Source organism: Lissotriton helveticus, chromosome 7 (genome assembly GCF_964261635.1).
Source record: "Lissotriton helveticus chromosome 7, aLisHel1.1, whole genome shotgun sequence".
NCBI classification, from domain to species: Eukaryota; Metazoa; Chordata; class Amphibia; order Caudata; family Salamandridae; genus Lissotriton; species Lissotriton helveticus.
Genome location: NC_136068.1, coordinates 1,410,706,108 through 1,410,725,739, shown reverse-complemented (window position 1 = coordinate 1,410,725,739; position 19,632 = coordinate 1,410,706,108). Strand labels below are relative to the sequence as shown.

Below are 19,632 nucleotides of genomic sequence, written 5' to 3'. Positions count from 1 at the left end.
GTCTTGCCACTGGCTTGACAGGTTTGGCAAGATCTGCAAAAGGAACCAACGTGCTTTCTCATCTGGGGCCAGTGAAAGTGGGTGACAAGCCGGTTTAGGGTCTTGTCTTGCCCCAGATGTCCTGCAAGAGGCACGTCATGAGCCAGACCCATTAGGAAGTTTCTGAAGCGCTCGGGTACCACCAGCACACGGGCTGCACCGGGGTCAGCAAACTTAGGCTCGCTATATAAAAAGTCATCTTCCCAGTAGATGAAGTGATCTCTGGCTGCTCCACCTGCTGCCTGATCTACAGCCTGTTGCCGCAGACCAATGAGGGAAGGGCATTCCTTCCGCGCCTGGCAGAATTCCTCCCTGGAGGGACCACCTTCCTGCTGCCAATGGGTCAGCTCAGGTAGGTCTCCCAGTTTGGCCACTTGTTCCCCTGTAGGTTCCAGGGCATCCCCCTCAGGTTCTGCTTCCTCCTGGACCGTGGGAACGGCTGGGGCTGGTTTCCCGCGCCCTCTGCCTCTTCCTCTCCTGGCAGGTCTCTGGGCTACTGTTTCAGGCTCCAGTTCTGCTGAATCCCCCCTACTGGCTGTCATAGCACGTGTGGACACACGGATCCACGCAGGCAAACCCAACATCTCCAAGTGAGTTCTGTGTTCTACATCCTTCCATGGAGAACTCTCCAGGTCGTTACCTAACAGACAGTCTACAGGCAAGGCATCACTGACCACTACCTCCAAGAGACCAGAGACTCCCCTCCCCCCGTCGCCCCCCCCCCCCCTATTCAAAGGGAACATGCGCCAGCTTGCAGAGGCGCACTGAGCTGTCAGCTGCCACTACAGGGCGGAGTACACCAGGGATGATTTGCTCTTCGAACACCCACTGACACCTCACGGATGTCACGCTGGCTCCTGTGTCTCTCAGAGTCTCAATCTCCCTCCCATTGATGGTCACCTTCACCTTCTGCCCATATTTCTTAGTGTTAGAGGGCAGTAAGGTTTCCTGGACCATCTCTTGGTCTCCTAGAGAGACAAGGGTCATGACTGCTAGCTCCCCCCAGTCACTAGACACCAAATCCCCTCCCAAAGCTACACTAGCTAACGCTGGGGCGGGAACACCAGTGGGTGCGGCCTTCTTATTGGGACATTTTGGAGCAATGTGGCCCACCTCATTGCAGTGATAGCAGGTAGGGGGACCTTGGTTATCCCTTCTGTCTCTATTGTCCCGCCTGCCCTTAGAGGGCCATGGCTGTTTAGGTTTCGGGGGTTGGGATTCCTTTCCCTGGGAACTATTTTGGGGCCCTTCTGAGAACTCCTTTTGGTTACCCTTGTCCCCCCCACTCTTCTGCTGGGGCCCAACTTTGGCTGTGGTACCCACAATTCCTCTGTGGACCCTGGTACTGGTCCAGCGGTCCGCCTCCTTAGCAAGCTCAATGGGGTCTGTCAGCTTGCTGTCTAAAAGATGCTGGCGCAGCTCTGGAACACAAAGACTACTCAAGTGCTCCCAACTGATTAAATGCAACAACCCCTTAAAATCAGTTACTTTACTGCCCTTCATCCAACCTTCCAGTGCACGCGAGTACAAATTCACACTCTCCATCCTAGTCTCAGACTCTCTCTTCTTGGAGTTCCTAAACTGCTATCTGTACTGCTCTGGAGTAAGGCCATACCTGAGACATAAGGCCTCCTTCATATTGGGGTAGGTCATGGCACCTGCTAATTCTAAGGGCTCTAGAGCACTCCTCCCAGAAGCCTCCAAATGTTTCCACAGGCTTGCCCCCCCAATGCTGTTCAGGTACACCATTCATCCTCTATGCAATCTCATACGAAGTGAACCAGGCATAAATATCCTCACTCCTATGGTAATTCAGCACCAGGTCCTTGGGAATGTATACTTTACCCCCTGCACTGGCTGCGCGCTGCCACCATTAGAACTGGCATCCACCTCCTTGGCCTTAAGATCCAGTTCTCTAATGCTCAACTCATGAGCCAAAAGCAATTTCTTCTCTTCTAAGGCACGGGCATTTTTGCTCTCCTCCGCCGCCTTTTCAACTGCTTCATTTTCATTTTCATGACTTCCAACTCATACTCTCTTACTCTCTCATTTTCTTGTAACTCTTCTGGGGAGAGGCCCCTGCTGGAATGGTTGCTGCCAGCTCCTGCACCTACTTTGCCCACTGGCAAATCTGTGACTAGAAAACTGTTTTCTACATCCACATCATGTGGAGAAGTGTGGCTCACTGGTTAGAGGAGGCAGACCTGGAAGCAGAGGTCAGCCCGGGACCAGGGTTCAATTCCCGGCTCGGCGGGGTCTTGAGTCCTAAAAATGTCCATGGACTAGACAATTCTCGCTCCGGTGCCTTCTCGATTCATGGGTTCACACTCTGCGACTCTGGGCAATAGCTTGCTTAATCTCCACAACGGCCCCTCGCGGCGGGATGCCTGGCTTTCACCTTGCGGATATCCTACCAGGGTTATCTCACAGGGGAATACCAGGACGGGTTCCCTAAGCAAGCGCTTAGAAACCGCTTGGTGATTTGCGCTATATAAATTCCTGTACATTTACACATTTACATTTACATTTACATTTACATCATCCTCTCCCTCTTGTGCCTCCCAATGGGCCTTCAAGATTCTTTGCAGCTCCTCCTTTCTGTAGGCGCTCTTTATGGGGCACTCAAACTCAATGCAGAATTTTCTCAGTTGCTCAACTTTGTATGAATACAAATCTCCAATGACAAACTCCAATTCTGCTTCTGCCTCCTTACTGGGTACCTTCCCATGCAAAGACATGATGTATTAGAAGAGTTACTCAAAAATAGAAAAATCAAAAACCAAAAACCAGTAGTATGTGGTGGCGTAGTGGTCTGCACTCACTAGTGATGTACACCAATTACTGTGGGTCAAGTACAAATACAAGTTCAAATCCCACCGCCTGACCACCAATGTTAGATCTGGGGGTCTCTAGTTGGCAGAGGTAGGTACCACTGTCCAAATAGGGACCCTTGCTTCTGGTCAGGGCAAGGAGATAACCCTCTGAGAGAACCCCTGCTCACCCTCTAGGTAGCTTGCCACGAGCAGTCTAGGCTAACCAGAGGCAATGCGTAAAGTATTTGTACCAACACTCACAGTAACACAGTGAAAACACCACAAACTGACTCCACAACAGTTTAGAAAAATAAAGGTATTTTAATCTAAACTACACAAGACCAAAACGACAAAAATCCAACATACACAGTTCAAGAATATGGTTTCAAAAGAGTTCTTAAGGTTGCGATAGAATTCTCTACGTTGCGATAAAATTCTCTACTGATGCGTGAAAAGTTCACAGATGCTTCACGTTTACTCACAGTACCTTTTAGTTGCAACAAAGTTCCAAAAAAGCAGAAGCTGGTGCGGTGGAAAACCTGGGTAGGCGTTTGCAACAGCCCCGCTGCAGCAGCGGGCGTGTTGCGACGAATCCGATCTGTATAGGGAGGAAGGCTGCTTGTATGGATTCCGGTGCGTAGGTTCCGTAGGAAGTCTGTTCTCGCAAAGGCACGATGCGACGATCTCGTAGGGGCTGCGACGATCTCCGGGGGGACGATGCGCAGTCCAGCGGTGATCCTCTCTCTCGCAGCTCCTCGATGCGATGGTTCTGCGACGATGCTCGCAGCGACGTGATGCGGTCTGCAAGCAAGCGGTGCGGCGTTCTCACCCAGCGACGACAGGCTCTGCGACGACTCTCGCAGCGATGTTCGATTCTCCCGCACCGGTCTGGTGCGTCCCGCAAACTAAGGATGCGACGTCACGATCTCGACCTCCGTAGCGGCGGGAAACTTCTCGCACTGTCGGGGATGCGCTCCGCAAGCGAGCGATGCGACACTTTTCAGTTTCAAAAGTCTCTCAAGCTTAGTTTCCAGCTTCCCAGCACAGGTACAACTTCCAGAGGCCCCACAACTGGATCAAGCACTCTAGGAAGGACAGAACTCTCTCAGCAGAGTTCAGGGAAGCTGGGGGTGAAGTCCTTTTGTTCCTGGGACTTCAAAACAGGGAGCCAGCTTTACTCAGGCCCTTGGAGATTCCTTCAAGACAGGGGACACAGCTCAGCAGCAAAGTCCTTCCCCTCTCCTTGGCAGCAAAGCAACCGGTCAGTCCAGCAGAGCAACAGCAGGACTGTCTTCCTTCTTCAGTTTCAGCTTTCTCCTTGGCAGAGGTTCCTTCTTGATTCCAGGATGATCTAATTTGCTGTTGTCAGGGGTCCTGTACTTATACCCCTAAAGTCTTTGTTCGCTCTGTGCATGTGGGCCCTGAGCCCGGTCTGAACCAGTTCTGGGTGGCTCCTGAGCACTTTGTTTTGCTGGCTGCATCTTTCCTTTCAGAGTGAGGGGCAGGGTCCTCAGCCGCCCAGCAGGAGGTGGAGCCAGCATTGTGGAAGGCAGGCACAGCCCTATTCAGGCCCAGGTGCTAACTCCTCCCACCACTCCAGTTGCAATTGCAGTCACTCAGCCTCGTGCTGACTCATCCAGCCTCCTGGGGAATCCGCAGCCCCTGTCACTCTCAAACCAGACAGTCAATGCACAAACAGGCCCCCGCACACAGAAGGGTCAGACAAGAGAACAGCAACTTTTTAAAAGTGCTGTTCTCAAACACAGGTTTTAAAAACAACCTTTCCTAAAAGATGTTATTAAATTCTGAGTTCAGGGATACTAGATACTTATGTCCTATCTTGTTCCTATGGGAAGAAATGCTGTTAACCAATGTAGCCAGCATCCCCCATGTTAATCTATGGAGCAAGATAGCCTTACAGTAGTGAAAAACTAATATGGCTGCCATTCACTACCAGAGCATGTCACCTGCACTAGTACATGCTCTACCTTTTACATGCACTGCACCCTGCCCAGGGGGGTACCTTGGGGCTTCCATAGGGGTGACTGATGTGCACAAAAAGGGAAGGGTTAGGCATGGTCAGTGGGGACACTGACCAGGAGGACATGGCAGTTCTAAACTGCACACAGGCACTGCAGTGGCAGGCCTTAGACACTATTTTAGGGCTACTCCTGTGGGTGGCACAATCAGTGCTGCAGGCCCACTAGTCGCATTTGTCATCACCAGCCCTGGCACACCCAGTGCATTTTACTAGGGACTTCATGGTGATACAAATATGCCAAACATGTATATCCAATCAGAATAGCAATTTACATAGGGAGCACTTACACTCTGGCACTGATCAGCAGTGGCAGAGTGTCCAAAGCAATTAAACCAGCAAAAACGAAATCCAGCACAGCATCAACAATACAGGAGGTAGAGGCAAAAAGATTGGGTAAACCACGCCAAAGATGCCAGGTCTAACAGGGACATGTATATTAAGTATGGTATTTCTTCTATAATGTACAGCACGTTATGGAATAAAGAAACTAGTAAGGATCCTGAGTTGCGTTGGCCTATGCATGGGTCATTTGATTTACGAAAGATTCAGTATGTTGAACAATGTATGTTTAAGCGAAAGACTAGGCAAGATATGTTTGACTGTGTACAAATGTGGGAGAAAGAAGTGCGTGACCGAATGAAGCGTGAAAAAGCCTTGATTGAAAAAGAACAGCGAAAGAGCATTCATGCGATAGCGTTAGAAATGAAAAATAAAGAAATGAAAGAACTAAAAGAGAGAGAGAGAGGATAGGGAGCGCCATTTGCAGGTAACTGGCCAATACGCTGTTCGGCGACGTCTCCATCCTATCCTTAATAAACGGCAAGATGATTTCTTGTTATTAGATCGTTCTCCGCCTCCGTATATTTTTCCTTCTGCTCCTCATGAGTCAGATGAAGACTCTTCTGCAGACCAGGAGACAGCACGGGAAACTCGTTCTATGTTGTCCGCTCAGCGTGCGGCTGATCTTAGATCCGCTGCTCGTAAAGTCGTTCGTAGTGTTGCCCCTGCTTCTGAACTTTTAGATTACATAACAAGTTGGCAGGAAAGGGAGCAAATCTATTTTACTGAGTTATTTGCCGCAGAGGTCCTTGAGCGGTTTGGGAAACATTCTGAGGAATTAGAGGCCGTTGATGTAGCAAATGACTGTAAGCAGATACGTGATGGTCTTTTTGTCTTTTCTCAGGTGGCTGACTCAATCAGACGTTTGGTTAAACTGCTTGCTGAAGCAGTCCTTTTGCGAGAAGAGAAAAAGACAGCAGAGGCAGCTGCACAAACATCTCAGATCAGCGTGACACAGGCTTCTGCTTCTGGAATAGATAAGACTATGATAGTTTGTGCGAAACCTATGCGGGAAGCTGCACCTTTGTATGTTCACCTAGAGGCGAGGGAACAAGTGATCATAAGGATTCCGCCGATGCAAAGGGTTATTTCATTTAGAATTGGGTTTACACTCCTTGGAATAGAGCGGATGTCATGGCTCTTAAAGCTGCATTGCCTGATCTGCGGAAAAATCCAGCCGCTTTTTATGAGGAAGTTGAGGGAGGGAGTTCCTGCCATCGAGCATTGGAACTACAGGCGCATCACCGCCAACTAACCCTCAGCCTCACAGAGCCCAGTGCCGGAATCCCCCACTCGCTCTTAAACACCCGGATCTTCGACAGGAAACAAATTGACATTGTTAGTCCCTCACATTACCTTGAAGAAGTGTGCGACTCTGAACCCAGCTACTTTGTTACCATATCCAGCGACTCAGCCTCAGTCACAGGAGTCTCATGATTGTATATTCCTTACTGAGGAACAGACAAAGGGTCGCGTTGATTTGCAATATACGCCCCTTTCAGATGTAGATGGGGAATTGTGGGTTGATGAGTCTTGTTTGAAGTTACCAGATGGCACTACTTCAGCGGCATATGCAATTACGACACTTCAGACAGTAGTGGAGACAGCTCGTATACCACAGAAGTCGGCTCAAGCAGCTGAGCTAATAGCGTTGACGCGAGCGTGTGAATTTAGCACTGACTTGTGTGTGAACATCTATACAGACAGCCGCTATGCTTTTGGAGTGGCCCAGGCTTTCTTACGTCCCACGGGATGCAGATAATGCACGGAGAACTAGTGCATAATCTTCTGACTGCACTGACATATCCAAAGAAAATAGCTATTGTGAAGTGTAGCGCACTCAAGAAAGTACCTGATCAGACAGGACAAAGCAATGCCTTTGCAGATCGCGTAGCTCGTGAGACTGCAATGCAACAAAGCACTACATCTACGTACGTAGTGAAGTCACAAGCTGAGCGTTGGCATGTCGCTAGACAAGAAGTGCTAGACATACAGAGATCTGCTTCTGTGGAAGAACTTGAGCAATGGACCAAAGAGGGAATGTTAGATGATGAGGGCTGTTGGCGAAACAAAGAAATGGATAAGTGGAAACTGCCTATAGCCTATTTACAGCCTATGGTTCAGATGGCACATGGCCTGGCACATATTGGAGCTTCCGCAGTGACGAAATTGCTTACGCAAGTTGGGAGCATCCAGAAATTGCCAGCACAGCTAAGAGAATAGTACAGTCCTATTTGATCTGTTGGCAGTACAATCCTGGAAAAGGGCCACTGACTCCTACAGGAGGGTTTGCTACACCAACTGCACCTTTTGAAGTTTTGCAAATGGATTATATCCAACTTGAACGTTACAAATAACTTGAAGTATGTTCTAGTGGTGTTATGTGCCTTCAGTAAATGGATCGAGGCATGCCCTACAAAGGATAATATGGCTCTCGCCACAGCAAAGGTGCTTTTAAAGGAATTCTTCCCTAGATTTGATGTTTGTAAACTTTTATGGAGTGACAACGGACCTCATTTTATTGGGCAAGTTGTTGAGCATGTCCAGAAAGGATTAGGGATCAAACAGAAGTTCCATGCAGTCTCCCACTCACAAATCAGCAGGATTAGTGGAGAGGTATAATGCTACTTTGAAGTTGAAATTAGCAAAAATACTGGCTTCCATGGCTTTGAAATGGCCTGATGCACTACCTTTGTTATTGTTGTCCATTAGATCGGTGCCACATTCATGATCTGGGCTTACACCCTGTGAAGTGGTATTAGGGAGACCGATTAACATTTGGGGAGTTCCTTAGCCACGCCCCATACATGATGTACCTTGTGTTCTGATGAATGATTACTTAGCACAGTTGACTGATAGTTTGATCTCTATTCATCAACCGGTTCGAGAAGCTCTTCCTGACAGATCTGTTGGTGAGGCCCACGAACTCCGGCATGGTGACCACGCGATGGTCAAGGCCTTCGAGAGGTCGAGCAGCTTTGAGCAGAGGTGGCAAGGACCGGAGCAAGTGCTCCTGGCGACGAGGACAGCGGTTCGAGTGACGAACAGGAAAAACTGGGTCCATAGCACTCACTGCAAGCGAGTGTTGCCTACCTTGATGGAACCTGCTGTGCTGACTGACCATCGAGAGATTCTGGAAACTGAGAAGGGCCATGCCATCTCACCTGACGAATCTGAGGGAGTCTTCCCTGACCACACGATCTCTGGAGTATCCCGGGACCAGCTAAGACCGAGGAAAGAATCTGCAGTGTTGAAAGACTGGTTGAGCAACCGTCCTGGTTTGGTGAAACGGAGTGCTGATGTGGCAAGGGGTGGGGGATCAGTCCTACATAGTGACACCCGTCTTGACCCTCGGTGAAGAAACCAACGGCTGCCCAGGGCATAGAGCTCCAACGATTGTTTCAACGACGAAGTGATAATATCTACAGGGAGATCAACTGTTTCTAAAATCTGTAATAAAAAGACCATTTGTGCTGTAGGATTTGTTGTTGCTATGGTGGCTATAGCAGTGACAACCTAGTTTGTTGAGAAAGTGGCTCCTGTTTGACAGCTTTTGGCCTCTACTCCAATACCAATTGAGCATCATTACTTTACGCTGCCTTACCATGAGCAAAAGCATCGACAATCCTACCTAAATAATACGTTTATTCAGATGTTGCATCACTCTCGCAATGCCACAAATACTACCAACTGTTGGGTGTGTGGGATGATACCTGCTCACCAGAAGAAAGGAGGAACACCTTTTATTCCTCTTCCTTTCTCTCATAATGGTTCTTGCCAAGCTTGGTTTGCACTTTTAATTGCTTCTGGAAAGGCGGCAGTTGGAAGGATTAATTATCATCTCAATAAAGTGTGTTATCCAGATGAAGATGGTAATCCGCGAGCTGAAGGAACTAATTGGAAATGGGAGGAGTATCGACCTGAGAATATTTCTACGCCATATGTTTTTCCAAATTTGAGAACTATTAAGAACAATGGACCTTTTGTGATTTCTGTGACCAGAGCTAAAGCAGACTTTTGTGTATAGGGAGTGTTGGGAGAATTCCAGTGGGGAGAAGTGAGTGTACTGTGGTTTTGACTATTGAAGGTGCCAATAACAGCAGCTTCATATCCTCACATAATACATACTTTGTCTGCGGTAACAAGGGATATTACCAACTACCTGTTGGATGGTCAGGAGTATGCAATGTGTCCTTTTTGTTGCCCCCTGTGTTTCTGGCACCTGCATCGTATCACAGAGACTTTAAGCTATACAATGCTATCTCTAAGAACAGATACAAAAAGACAATAAGTACAGATGAGGTTGACCAGACTGATTCAACTTTGCAACAATATATCGACTGTAATTTGGGCTTGTTCTTCTTTGTGGGTGCTGCATTAAACAGTAGAAGATAAGGCGATTGACTCGTGTTGTGGAAGCTGTTACAAATCAGACCGCTATGGCACTTGGGAACATTACGGAAGAGCTGCAAGTTGCGAGGATTGTAGCACTCCAAAATCGTATGGTTCTTCACGTGGTTCTAGCTGATCGAGGTGGTGCATCTCGCCTCATCGGCAGTAGCTGTTGTGTCTACATTCCTGACCACTCACCTTCAATGTTTGATGCAATCTCTAAACTGCATAAGCTCGCTGCTGAAATTCATCCAGCGACTGGCACCTGGACTTTTACTTTCTGTATTTGGACACTTTTTGCCACTAGGGGCTCGAAGCTACTGACCATCCTATGTGTAATACTCATGATACTATTACATGTTGTGTATGTATACAATGTGGTCCAATGCTCTGCCTGTATTTCTGCCTGTACACCTGCCAAGCGAAATGTTGCAGAAATGAAAGCACAACGTTTATTAAATAAAGAGGTCACTGAAATGATGAACATCAATGTACAGGATATGAACCTAGATTACCCCAAATGAACGAATGTCTTCAGCTAATGCTAAAAGGGTCGTCTGTTGTAATTTGGCAGCGATCGGGGTTAGCATTTAGCTGAAGCCATCTCGTATTCTGCAGCCATCTTGTTTGCCATGTGCTCTGTCCTACCTTGCTGTCGTTTGCTCTTGTACTCTGCTTAGAGACAGACTATATTCAGACTCTGCACTTGCGCAGAAGAGACTGTGACTGTCCATGCGCCTGTCCTTAGTGTGTAACTGTCAGGATGTGTTTACTAGAATTAACAATTGCTAGCTTCTCCTACTTGTTGACGGTGCATTTCTGTATGACCTTTTATGTATGTAACCCTTCTGATTTGTACTTGTACTGCCTTCTTTTGAGCCCCTGTGTGGGTATAAAAGGACCATGCTCCTTCTGTTCAGTGTGCTATTCCATACACTACCGAAGGGTGTTGTGTGAATTGGTTCCACCTCATGAGGTTTATTAATTAAAGCTTTGTTTTATATTCCAGTTTCCGTGCCAACTTCTTTCCTATTGGTCTGAGGACTTGTGCAGAGAAGGGTGAACCCCTAGCACTGGTAGGCCTGGCTGAGGCTCACATCAACACACTCCTCTTCATTTCCCTAGATGCCAGGTGGACCGGTGTAAAGGTTTAACCGCATGCGTGCTGCGGTCATTTTTGCGCTGTGCGGCTTTTTCCGATCTACCGTGTTAAATGACGAGCTGAGCTCATCATGAGCATGCGAGCGACGCAACTCATGGCGTGCTCAGCTCGTCGTGAGCATGGAAGGGGTTAAAGAGTACTCCTTGGGATGCTAAAACGACTTTCAAAAGCTTATGGCATCCTTATCTAGACTACTCAAATGTAGGGCCTCATATATATTGGTATGTTGGATGCTCTAATAGAGCATTTGGGCCCTAGTGGCACATTTAGGGGTGTTCAGGAATTTATGGGTGTTCACAAGTGCCCCTGTATGTAGAGCATTGACTGCTTGACTTTCACATTCCTGGACCTTAAACTTCAAGGGGAGTGATTTAATTGGCAGCGCCGATACAGTGCAGTAAAATGTCTGTGGAGGAGGAAGGATGTAGGCTGCAGACCCTGCCTGTTTGACTTTTTGGTTTTCTGCTCCTGAAATGCCAGGGGAACGTGGCTGAGTGCATTGCTGTGATGAACGTCCAATATCCACATCACACTACATACTGTGCGTCTCTTCAATAGTTTATTATAGTGACCAGCAAATGTCCCCCTCAGCAAGAATCTATGCATCAGTGAAAAGGTACAGTGAATTACTCAATTACCTTTAACTTTACAGGTTCCTTCTTTGGGTATTTATTTCTGACTTAAAGAACCGGGCCCCTGGATCTTTGTGGCCTAAAACCCAGCCTATGTTAATTACTCTCAGTTGCCAAAAGGTCTGACAGTTTAACATTTTAGGAATTCTGAACTTCTGACCATGATGACAGCTAATTTGTAGCAAAGGTAGCTAACCGATTCATGCAGTGGCGTTGTTGTCAGATGATATGGGCAGTTTGCAAGGCAACTACATGCTATAACTAACTCTTCCATGGCCTGATTTATTCACTGCCCTTTCTGCTGAGTATGGGCAGGTCCTCACCAGCAAAGTGAAACATGAAAAAAGATGAAAATTAGCTGCAAGTGTTGTCAGTGACTTCTTGGCTGTATGTGCTACATGACCGACTGCAAAGTCCTGTTGCTCTTGTGTAGGCTAAGATTCTGAACGCGTTCTGAGAATTCGTGACTTTGAGACCCACCAGCGTTCCTGCAAGTCCTCCTGCCGTACCCCCAATTGCTAGCAACTTGAAAATCAGCTAAAAAAAAACATCTATCCAGATTAACATTATTGTATGCTCATAGTCTCCTCTGCGGCTAGTCTGTGCTTACTCGGGTCTTTCCAAGGGTGCTTACCTTATCCCTCTGCCTCACATTGACTACTACGATTAAGTATAGAGGTTCGCGCATTAACTCCTGCCTTTGACTTTCACTTTTCTGTTACGTTTGCTATATTTTAGAGCAGCCTGTATTGTAAATTATTTATTACATTTAATTTTATTTATTTGGCTTTAGATACCTCGGAAAGAATAGGAGCAAGCAGTTCTCTGGTTATAGCGTTCATTTGCAAGGTAAAATAGTTGATTATATGTTCGTTTACAGTTATTTTGGCTTCAGTGTTCATGTAGTAGTAAATAATTGTAAACTTTTGACATTGCAAAATGCACAATTGTGACTATAGTATTAGAATGTTTTCATTGTTTTTCAGATAAAACCGAATAATGACATATTAAGCAAAAGGCTCATTAATTGTTGCTAGTCAAAATAAGCAGAACAAATAACATAGATTTAGTTCTCTTGAGAGCCGGTGTCTCTTTGATACAAGCCCTTCAACGTAGAATGCCTCCTCTCACAAACATGATGGACCCAATAGCCTACTATTGGGACTGTTGAGTCATTAATCTTTATTGTTTCACAACTATATAGTTTATAGCAATATACATCTATACACCTTTCAGTAGTGAAAAACTGAAAAATGTGAAAGCTGACCAATTTTCCACGTTAAATGTGCTTTCATTTTATGAAACTAAGCAAATAGGTGTTTGGGCTTATGTAAGCAAAAGTTTATATATTGACGGGATACGGCAGGTCCTGTGAATAGTATTGTCACTTTTAAATTAGCAGATTATTCCTTGTTGCTGTAAAGATGATGAAATTAACAGTTTTCTATATCTACAGCTTCACCCAAAAAAAGGAAATTTTCTGGTTCTTAAAGCTAAAGAGCTGGGGCTGCCAGTGTAAGTACAATGGCTTGAATTTTCTTATGTTTAAATGTGGTGACAAAGGATGAAATCATTTGTGTTGATCCTCTTTTTGTTGATTGTTGTAGTGGTACCGCCGCAATTGCTCCATTTATTGCAGCTTTAAAAAGTGGGAAAAGTGTAATTCATGAAGGGAAAGAGGTAAGTCAGGACACTCATTTATGTTTCACCAATAACTGTTGTCCAAAACCTATGAAAAATGAATGAAGGAATTTGACTTATTAAAGTTATGTCGATGTGAATTTTTGCCAGTAAATACATGGAAACCGTTTTCTCTGTCTCTCAGATACATTACACTATCCACTTTTATTTTATATCTTCACATCTTAAGCTGATGATCATGGGATGCCTGGGTAGCACCTGAGCATAACCTATAATTCATTAATTTGCCTCTGCAAGGCACCATGCAGGCACCAGTGTTTAGCCTTGTAGTGAATTTCATTGTAAGATTTTTATGACGTATCCCATTGGGTCTTAATGGTCTCACATTCTGTTATAGATATTTCCTGAAGAGGTTTGCACTCCAACTGATCCTGGCCCAGCCTTTATTGTAGTAGATTGTCCTAATGAAGATTTTGTGGATCCCGTTTGTCAAAATGACACTTTCAAAAGGTAATCCAACGTTCTGTTTATTTTTTCATTGGTCTTTGAGATGTATTGGTACCCTTTATCCATTATACATAATTTTGCCTTCCTTAAAAAATCTTGGGCCTCTTTAGTGTTGCTCCTCGACAGTCACAAAGTCATGACTAAAAGTTTTTTTTCAGTGTTCATTTCACTTATCGATCTACTATTATTCATGTTTCTTTATACTTTTTCACTGTTTCAACCTTATGGAGAGAGGTTGTACTTTAGAATCATTTTTACTGAACGGGTCGGACTTCAAAGTGTTAATATAAACCACCATATCTCATTTGTTGGCATAGCATAATTGGCTTATTGTCTCAAACTTCATTCCCAGTAAGTGTGTTTTTGATTCTTATGTATTTTGGAATTTCAATTTTTATTTATCAGTAAACCTTCATGACATCCGTACATCTCTGACCATTGTGTGTTGCTGTTTCTCTTCTTCTTTTTATGCTTGTGCATTACTTGGTTCATTTACAGCAATCATTTGTTTATTTAGTTTTTTTTTAAATGTCCTATAAACCCCCCCCCACCTTCAGTGGCCCCAGAGTACTTTGTATTGGGGGCACATGTAAAGATAGTAAGTAGCTGGATTAACGTTACGGGCCTGGTGAAATGGGTTCCGGAGGCGCATGCTACTCATTTTAAAAAGCGCTTTGACGCCTCATCGGGTGTAGTGAGTGCTATATAAATGCAATTACAATACAATATAGGGTTCAGTAGATCAAGATGTAGTTGTACGACATGTCCAGGATGCACCACCTTTAAATATGTCCTGAAAATCTCTTGTAGATGAACCGGATTATCTAACTGTCAGGCGAAATAGGTGGGTCTTTAAAGATTTCCCTCCAAACCTCTTGAGTATAGTGTAGTGGGCAATAAAAAGACAGCTTCGTGGACGTAAGTCTTCTGGTTGGTAAGTGAAGAACAATACATTTCAGGATTTAGATTGGTAATCCGCAATCGATCACTTAATACAGTCAGTGAGTTTTGAAACTTGCTCTTTCTTTTACTCTGAACCAGCGGAGGGATTTCATGGTGGTGGGATGTAGTCGTCATTTCAAACCAAACAGTGCATAGTTTTGAGCTGTGTAGAGTTAAAACAAATGGATCTTCCTCCTTCATGTTTGATAACTGGAGGTGTAGAACACCTTCTTTCATCCTCATTTAATGTATGTGAATGTAATCTAGTGGGAATCTATATCTTGTTCATATTGTTGATAAAAGAAAAATGATTAAATATTCGTAAACCCAGTCTAGAAAAGCAGCTAGGTAACAGACCTTAGGAGGCCGGGCTGGTGAACATCACAGTAGAAATAAATAATGAATGACCCTAAAGCAAGCTCTTATATAAGTGATATTACTAGGTGGCTAAATTACAATAATCCTGTAAATGGTTTGGGATTTCTTGGAAAAAAAACTAAATGTATTCACACACTGTAGCTCATCAACTGCTAAACTGTTTGACAAGAGGAGTGGTCACTGAATATGAAAGTAATAATTCCCCTTTATTGTGGACTGTTAGGACCATACATACATTTCTGTGTTCAGTTTTGACCTCCACAGTATGAAAAGGACCAGGATCATGCCAGAGAAATGCAGACCAGCCTCTTCAGGCGCTGGGGGTAAAAGGGTTTAACTAATAAGAAACTTTACATAAGTGCTGTGGTGTGTTTGAATAACCAGTCAGAAACAGTTGTAGTTCACTTACCATGACAGGGTCTGGTTTGCTTTATTGACTACTGTGCATACATTATTAAAGGATAGCTGTTTTGAAGTAGGGTCACTTAATGTTGTCTTTTAATTAAGTTTCTTCATCTGTAAAAATAACTCCTTTTATCCTACGTTTTATTGCAATAAAGCTCTGGCATCGTTTTAGAAAACACAGAGTACATATTTACAGTCTTACTAACTGCCTATACCGTTTTTGAGGTATGGGTTCATTAATGAAATGTACATGGAGTCAGTAGGCCTACTACACACTAATTCTACTAGCATTGCTTTCTTGATGGTGATTTCGGGTTATACCCCACAATCCACCCCACAGAATTAAACCACTTTATTTAAGCGCTACTTTGCTTCTCTTTAGTATCTAGGTTAGAGTAGTAAGCCAGTCACTAATAAATTGCCCGTGGTTTAGTTTAATTAGCACAAACAATGTTGGAACGAAAAATAAGTGTAAGCATGATAATTGAAGAAGCCAAAAACGGAGAATGAATTGCATTATTTAATGTATTCAATAATAGAAAGCAAAAGCATAAAATATCAAGAATAATCCAAAGAATATGGAATGGGCATTTGAGAAAAAAAAACGATCAAGCACAGTACTAGATATTATGTCTTTATTGGTATGGGGTTTGGCCCTCTAACTTGCATTGTCTTTTAGTTCAAATTCTAGAGCAATGAGTGTAGCTAATAGACGACCCTTTCAAGGTTTGATCTGATAAAGTTTGATTTGATATAGAAAGAACCCAGTCAATAAACAGTGTGCAGCTCTAGCTCAAGTTTGCAGAATCTTTGGCACAAGGGACTCTATATCCGTCAGGATGGAGTTTAAGTGGATACTGGTCAAATGTTGAGGAGATGTCAAAGGCAGAAGTGTGTTGCGAGAACACTCTTTTTGGACCAGTGGCTCATAAAAGTGGTTATGCAGCTAAGCACTGTGAGGGGTTTGATGAGCAGCTTTAGCCTAGTGAAATTAGTTTTTTGAAGGGCACATGGCACTGTCGGTTCAGTGATAAGCAGTAGGAATCTGTCTCCGGTTCTAAATGGATATTGATACCTACTTGTAGATTCAGCAGGGTAAAAGCAGTTCTATCCGAACATGTTTTTGTTCATTTTCAGGTGTGGTTCTACCATACTCTGTCCCCTCCATTCAGATGTTACTGTAGTTTCACGGACCTATTTCAGTTTCTTGGAGTAGGCTTCTGTTTTCCCAACAAAAGTGCGTCCAAATAACCTTACGAACCTTTTGAGATAAGTGGCTCCAACACTGAAGGAAGGAAGAAACCTTTTTGCAGAAGTCCAAGAAATTTCTTTTAAGCAGTTTTGTGATAGCAGATCCCTATGCAAAGGTGAAAAGAAGAGCGGACCACAGGTAAGTTGGTAGCTCATTTATTTGTGACCAGTCCTCCCAGCTCCCAGGCAGCAACTGCCAGACTCCCCACGTTCTGTGTTCCACGCAGGGAACATGGACGTAGGGAGATTCAAATGAGACTCAATAGGAGATCCCAACAAAAGGCTTTAAAAGGGGAAAGAGCAAGCCAATATTGAATTACCCTAAGCCATTCAGTAAAAGTTGCAACACACCCCAACATCTTCACTTTATTTCCGTAACCTCTTTTCACTTTGTTTTTAATCTGGCTTTTCTTTGTCTAATGAGGCACATACAATGTTGTAATCCGTATGAATAACCTATGTCCTATTCATATTTGCCAATCGGCCCTAGATCTTCTTTACCAATATTTTAACCCGCCCTCTCATTCACTTAGTTCTTCAAGGTTTTTCTCCAAAAGAATGATTAATTTGCACTTAAAACAAAATTTTCAGCATTTGTAGCATGCCGTAAAATAAACACAGATTTTAATATTGCAGGTATCAAGATGAAAAGTCTGAAAACCCAGTATCCTTAGTTATTCATATGACTCCTGAGTTCATTCTTTGCGGTGTAAAGTACCAGCAATGGATGGAAAGGTAGGTTTGTTTAGCATTTCAAATAAAACCTGCTTGAATTTGTTTAAAAAAATAAAATGTTTTAAAGGGGTTTCATTGGCAAAACATATTACCTCTGTGCCTGGAATTGCTATTACTAATTATTATTTCTGGCAGAGACTTCTAAGTGCTGATTCCTCACCTTAGGATATTCCCCAGACATCAGACTGACTTTGGAAACATTTTTGAGCAGTACCTCTATGAGCTAATATATGGCACAGATGGCTCTACATCAGCATCTTCCACACCAGATGTGATTTGTGACAGCCCGTGTAGGCGCCACCCATGCGAGCTGACATCAGCTCCTTTCTTTCTGCACCAACAGACGCGGACCCAGAACTACCTTGGTCTTTAGACCAAACTATTCAAATTTTGTTCTTCAAAAGTTTGTTCAATCCGTATGCAAGGAAAAGGTCCCATGTGAGCCCACATGGTTTAAGCCTTGTGCAGATTGTCACAAGCAGATGTCTGTGACTGATCCTCACAATACTGATCTTGTCTCCACAGTTATTCCTGTGACAGTTTGTCATTTAAGACCAAGTCTGGTAAGTCTAAATAGTCGAAGTGCAGCTCGACTTTTTTGCTCTCCTCCATGTCGCTGGTTGCATGATCTTGGAGACATTCTTGTGCCTCACTGTCCCACTTGTGCAGCCGTTCCTCAGTGCTGGCGCCAAATCTTACTGCGCGCCAGCCTGAATTTCATAGGCTAGGGTTACTCCTGCCCATATCCAGGAGCTTTAGGATGTGATGAGGCAAATCTTTGGCACGACCCAGCTCTTTGTGATGCGCCTGTGGCCCCCAAGAACCGAGAGTTACCCCATTTGGGTTGCTGTCGGTCGGACCTCCCTGCCAGCGTGGAGACATTTCCAGATCCACACTGACTCCTATCCTGAACCCCGTTCCAACCATGAGATCTTAACTGGAGAAAAATCCCCTTTTCACTGGATATGGACGGCTTCCTGTTCTGGTTCTGTCTGACTCAAACGGTGCCGCTGCAGCCTCAGTTGGAGCCGTACTTGACACCCTTGTGCTCGCATTATGGGTCATCCCTCTTATTCAGATAGCATTCCTTTGCCCTGTGGCAGACCAAGGCTAATTCATGATCTGTTTGGGGATGACTCCAAAAAGGGCTACTTTGAGGATGATCTGTTCCCCCAATTAAGACGACACAAGTACGAGGTATAAAGATGTTAGTGGCCTGGATTACTCACCAGACACTGACATGCTCTCTTCCCCCAGGACTGGTGATGAAGGAAACCGCATCCATTGCTATGGTCATGCAAAGGGCAGTGGAAACCTTGGACTTGCGACTACCAGTCTAGCAAGTCAAAATGAACCTACTCACTGTAGTTCTTCAGCCAGCCAAATCAGAACTGAACCCCTCTTGCCCTTTAATGAGGCCTTGATGACTGTCCTTTTGGGGACCCGAGCCAAGCCCTGCTTTGACCGCAGGTGAGCTGGCAAATTGCCTGTCATCATTATGCTGCCCCTGGAGACCCGGACTTTCTGAGGCAGCATCCTACCAGAGATCTGGTGGTGTAACGATTTACAGCCAAAGTGAATTCAGATGCATTCCCTACTGCTCCCCGATAGGAATATGGAAACAGCTAGCCACCTTTTTCTTCCACCAACTTGGCATTGCGCTCTGTCAACACCACTTGCCTGCTGGGTCGCATCGCCAACACCCTATTGAGACTCAGATGCCCAGGTTCTGGTGATGGTCCCATCGGAGGCCCGAGCGATCTTATCGCATACCACGATGGATGGCCAGGATGCAGCTAAATTTACTATTTGCTTTGAGCTGGATGACAAACTATTTGACCATGGCCATTGGCTCCATGGTCACTCTGCAGTCATGCTTGAATGCGCTCTACTTGCTTTTCGGGGGATGTCCAGGCCAATCTTGGGACATGCCCTTCAATGGATTCCACCCATTTGGGGCAAAGGCTGACACTGCGCTGGAACGCTTTTTAAATAGCAGAGCACCTGCCCGCTCGTTGGGCCTCAGTGGCGCTCCTCGCCAACCTCACCCCACTGTTAATCCCTATCCTGGCTACGAAAGAAGATTTCAGCCCTGCCACCAGTTTGTGCCAGCCCAACAGACCCCATAGCTTTATTGCAGATGCAGCTCTGATCGGTCCTGTGGCCAACCGGGACAGTCCTCCACCCATCCTGCTGCCAGACCCTCTAAACCTCTTTAGTATGCTCTCTACGCCTCACAGACACCTTGTTGGTGGCTGAATCCTACACTTTTTGCCAGGGTGGCACACGTCACCTCGTGGTTATTACAGATCATCCAGCGGGGTTACGCTCTCCTGTTGTGGGAAACCCTACCAT

The 19,632-nt window shown here is 45.0% G+C and overlaps 1 protein-coding gene across 2 annotated transcripts in view; it reads left to right on the top strand.

Annotated features, from left to right (window-relative positions):
• The window catches only part of ELAC2 (elaC ribonuclease Z 2), a 397,407-nt gene that overhangs the window by 143,268 nt on the left and 234,507 nt on the right, over positions 1–19,632 (top strand). The window contains exons 8-12 of one of the 2 annotated variants that reach the window (XM_078654722.1): positions 12,212–12,267; positions 12,875–12,933; positions 13,026–13,098; positions 13,457–13,569; positions 17,179–17,277. In XM_078654722.1, the coding sequence (XP_078510848.1) occupies positions 12,212–12,267; positions 12,875–12,933; positions 13,026–13,098; positions 13,457–13,569; positions 17,179–17,277 (400 nt within the window). The remainder of the gene's footprint in view (positions 1–12,211; positions 12,268–12,874; positions 12,934–13,025; positions 13,099–13,456; positions 13,570–17,178; positions 17,278–19,632) is intronic. The other variant, XM_078654723.1, reaches the window with a different exon arrangement.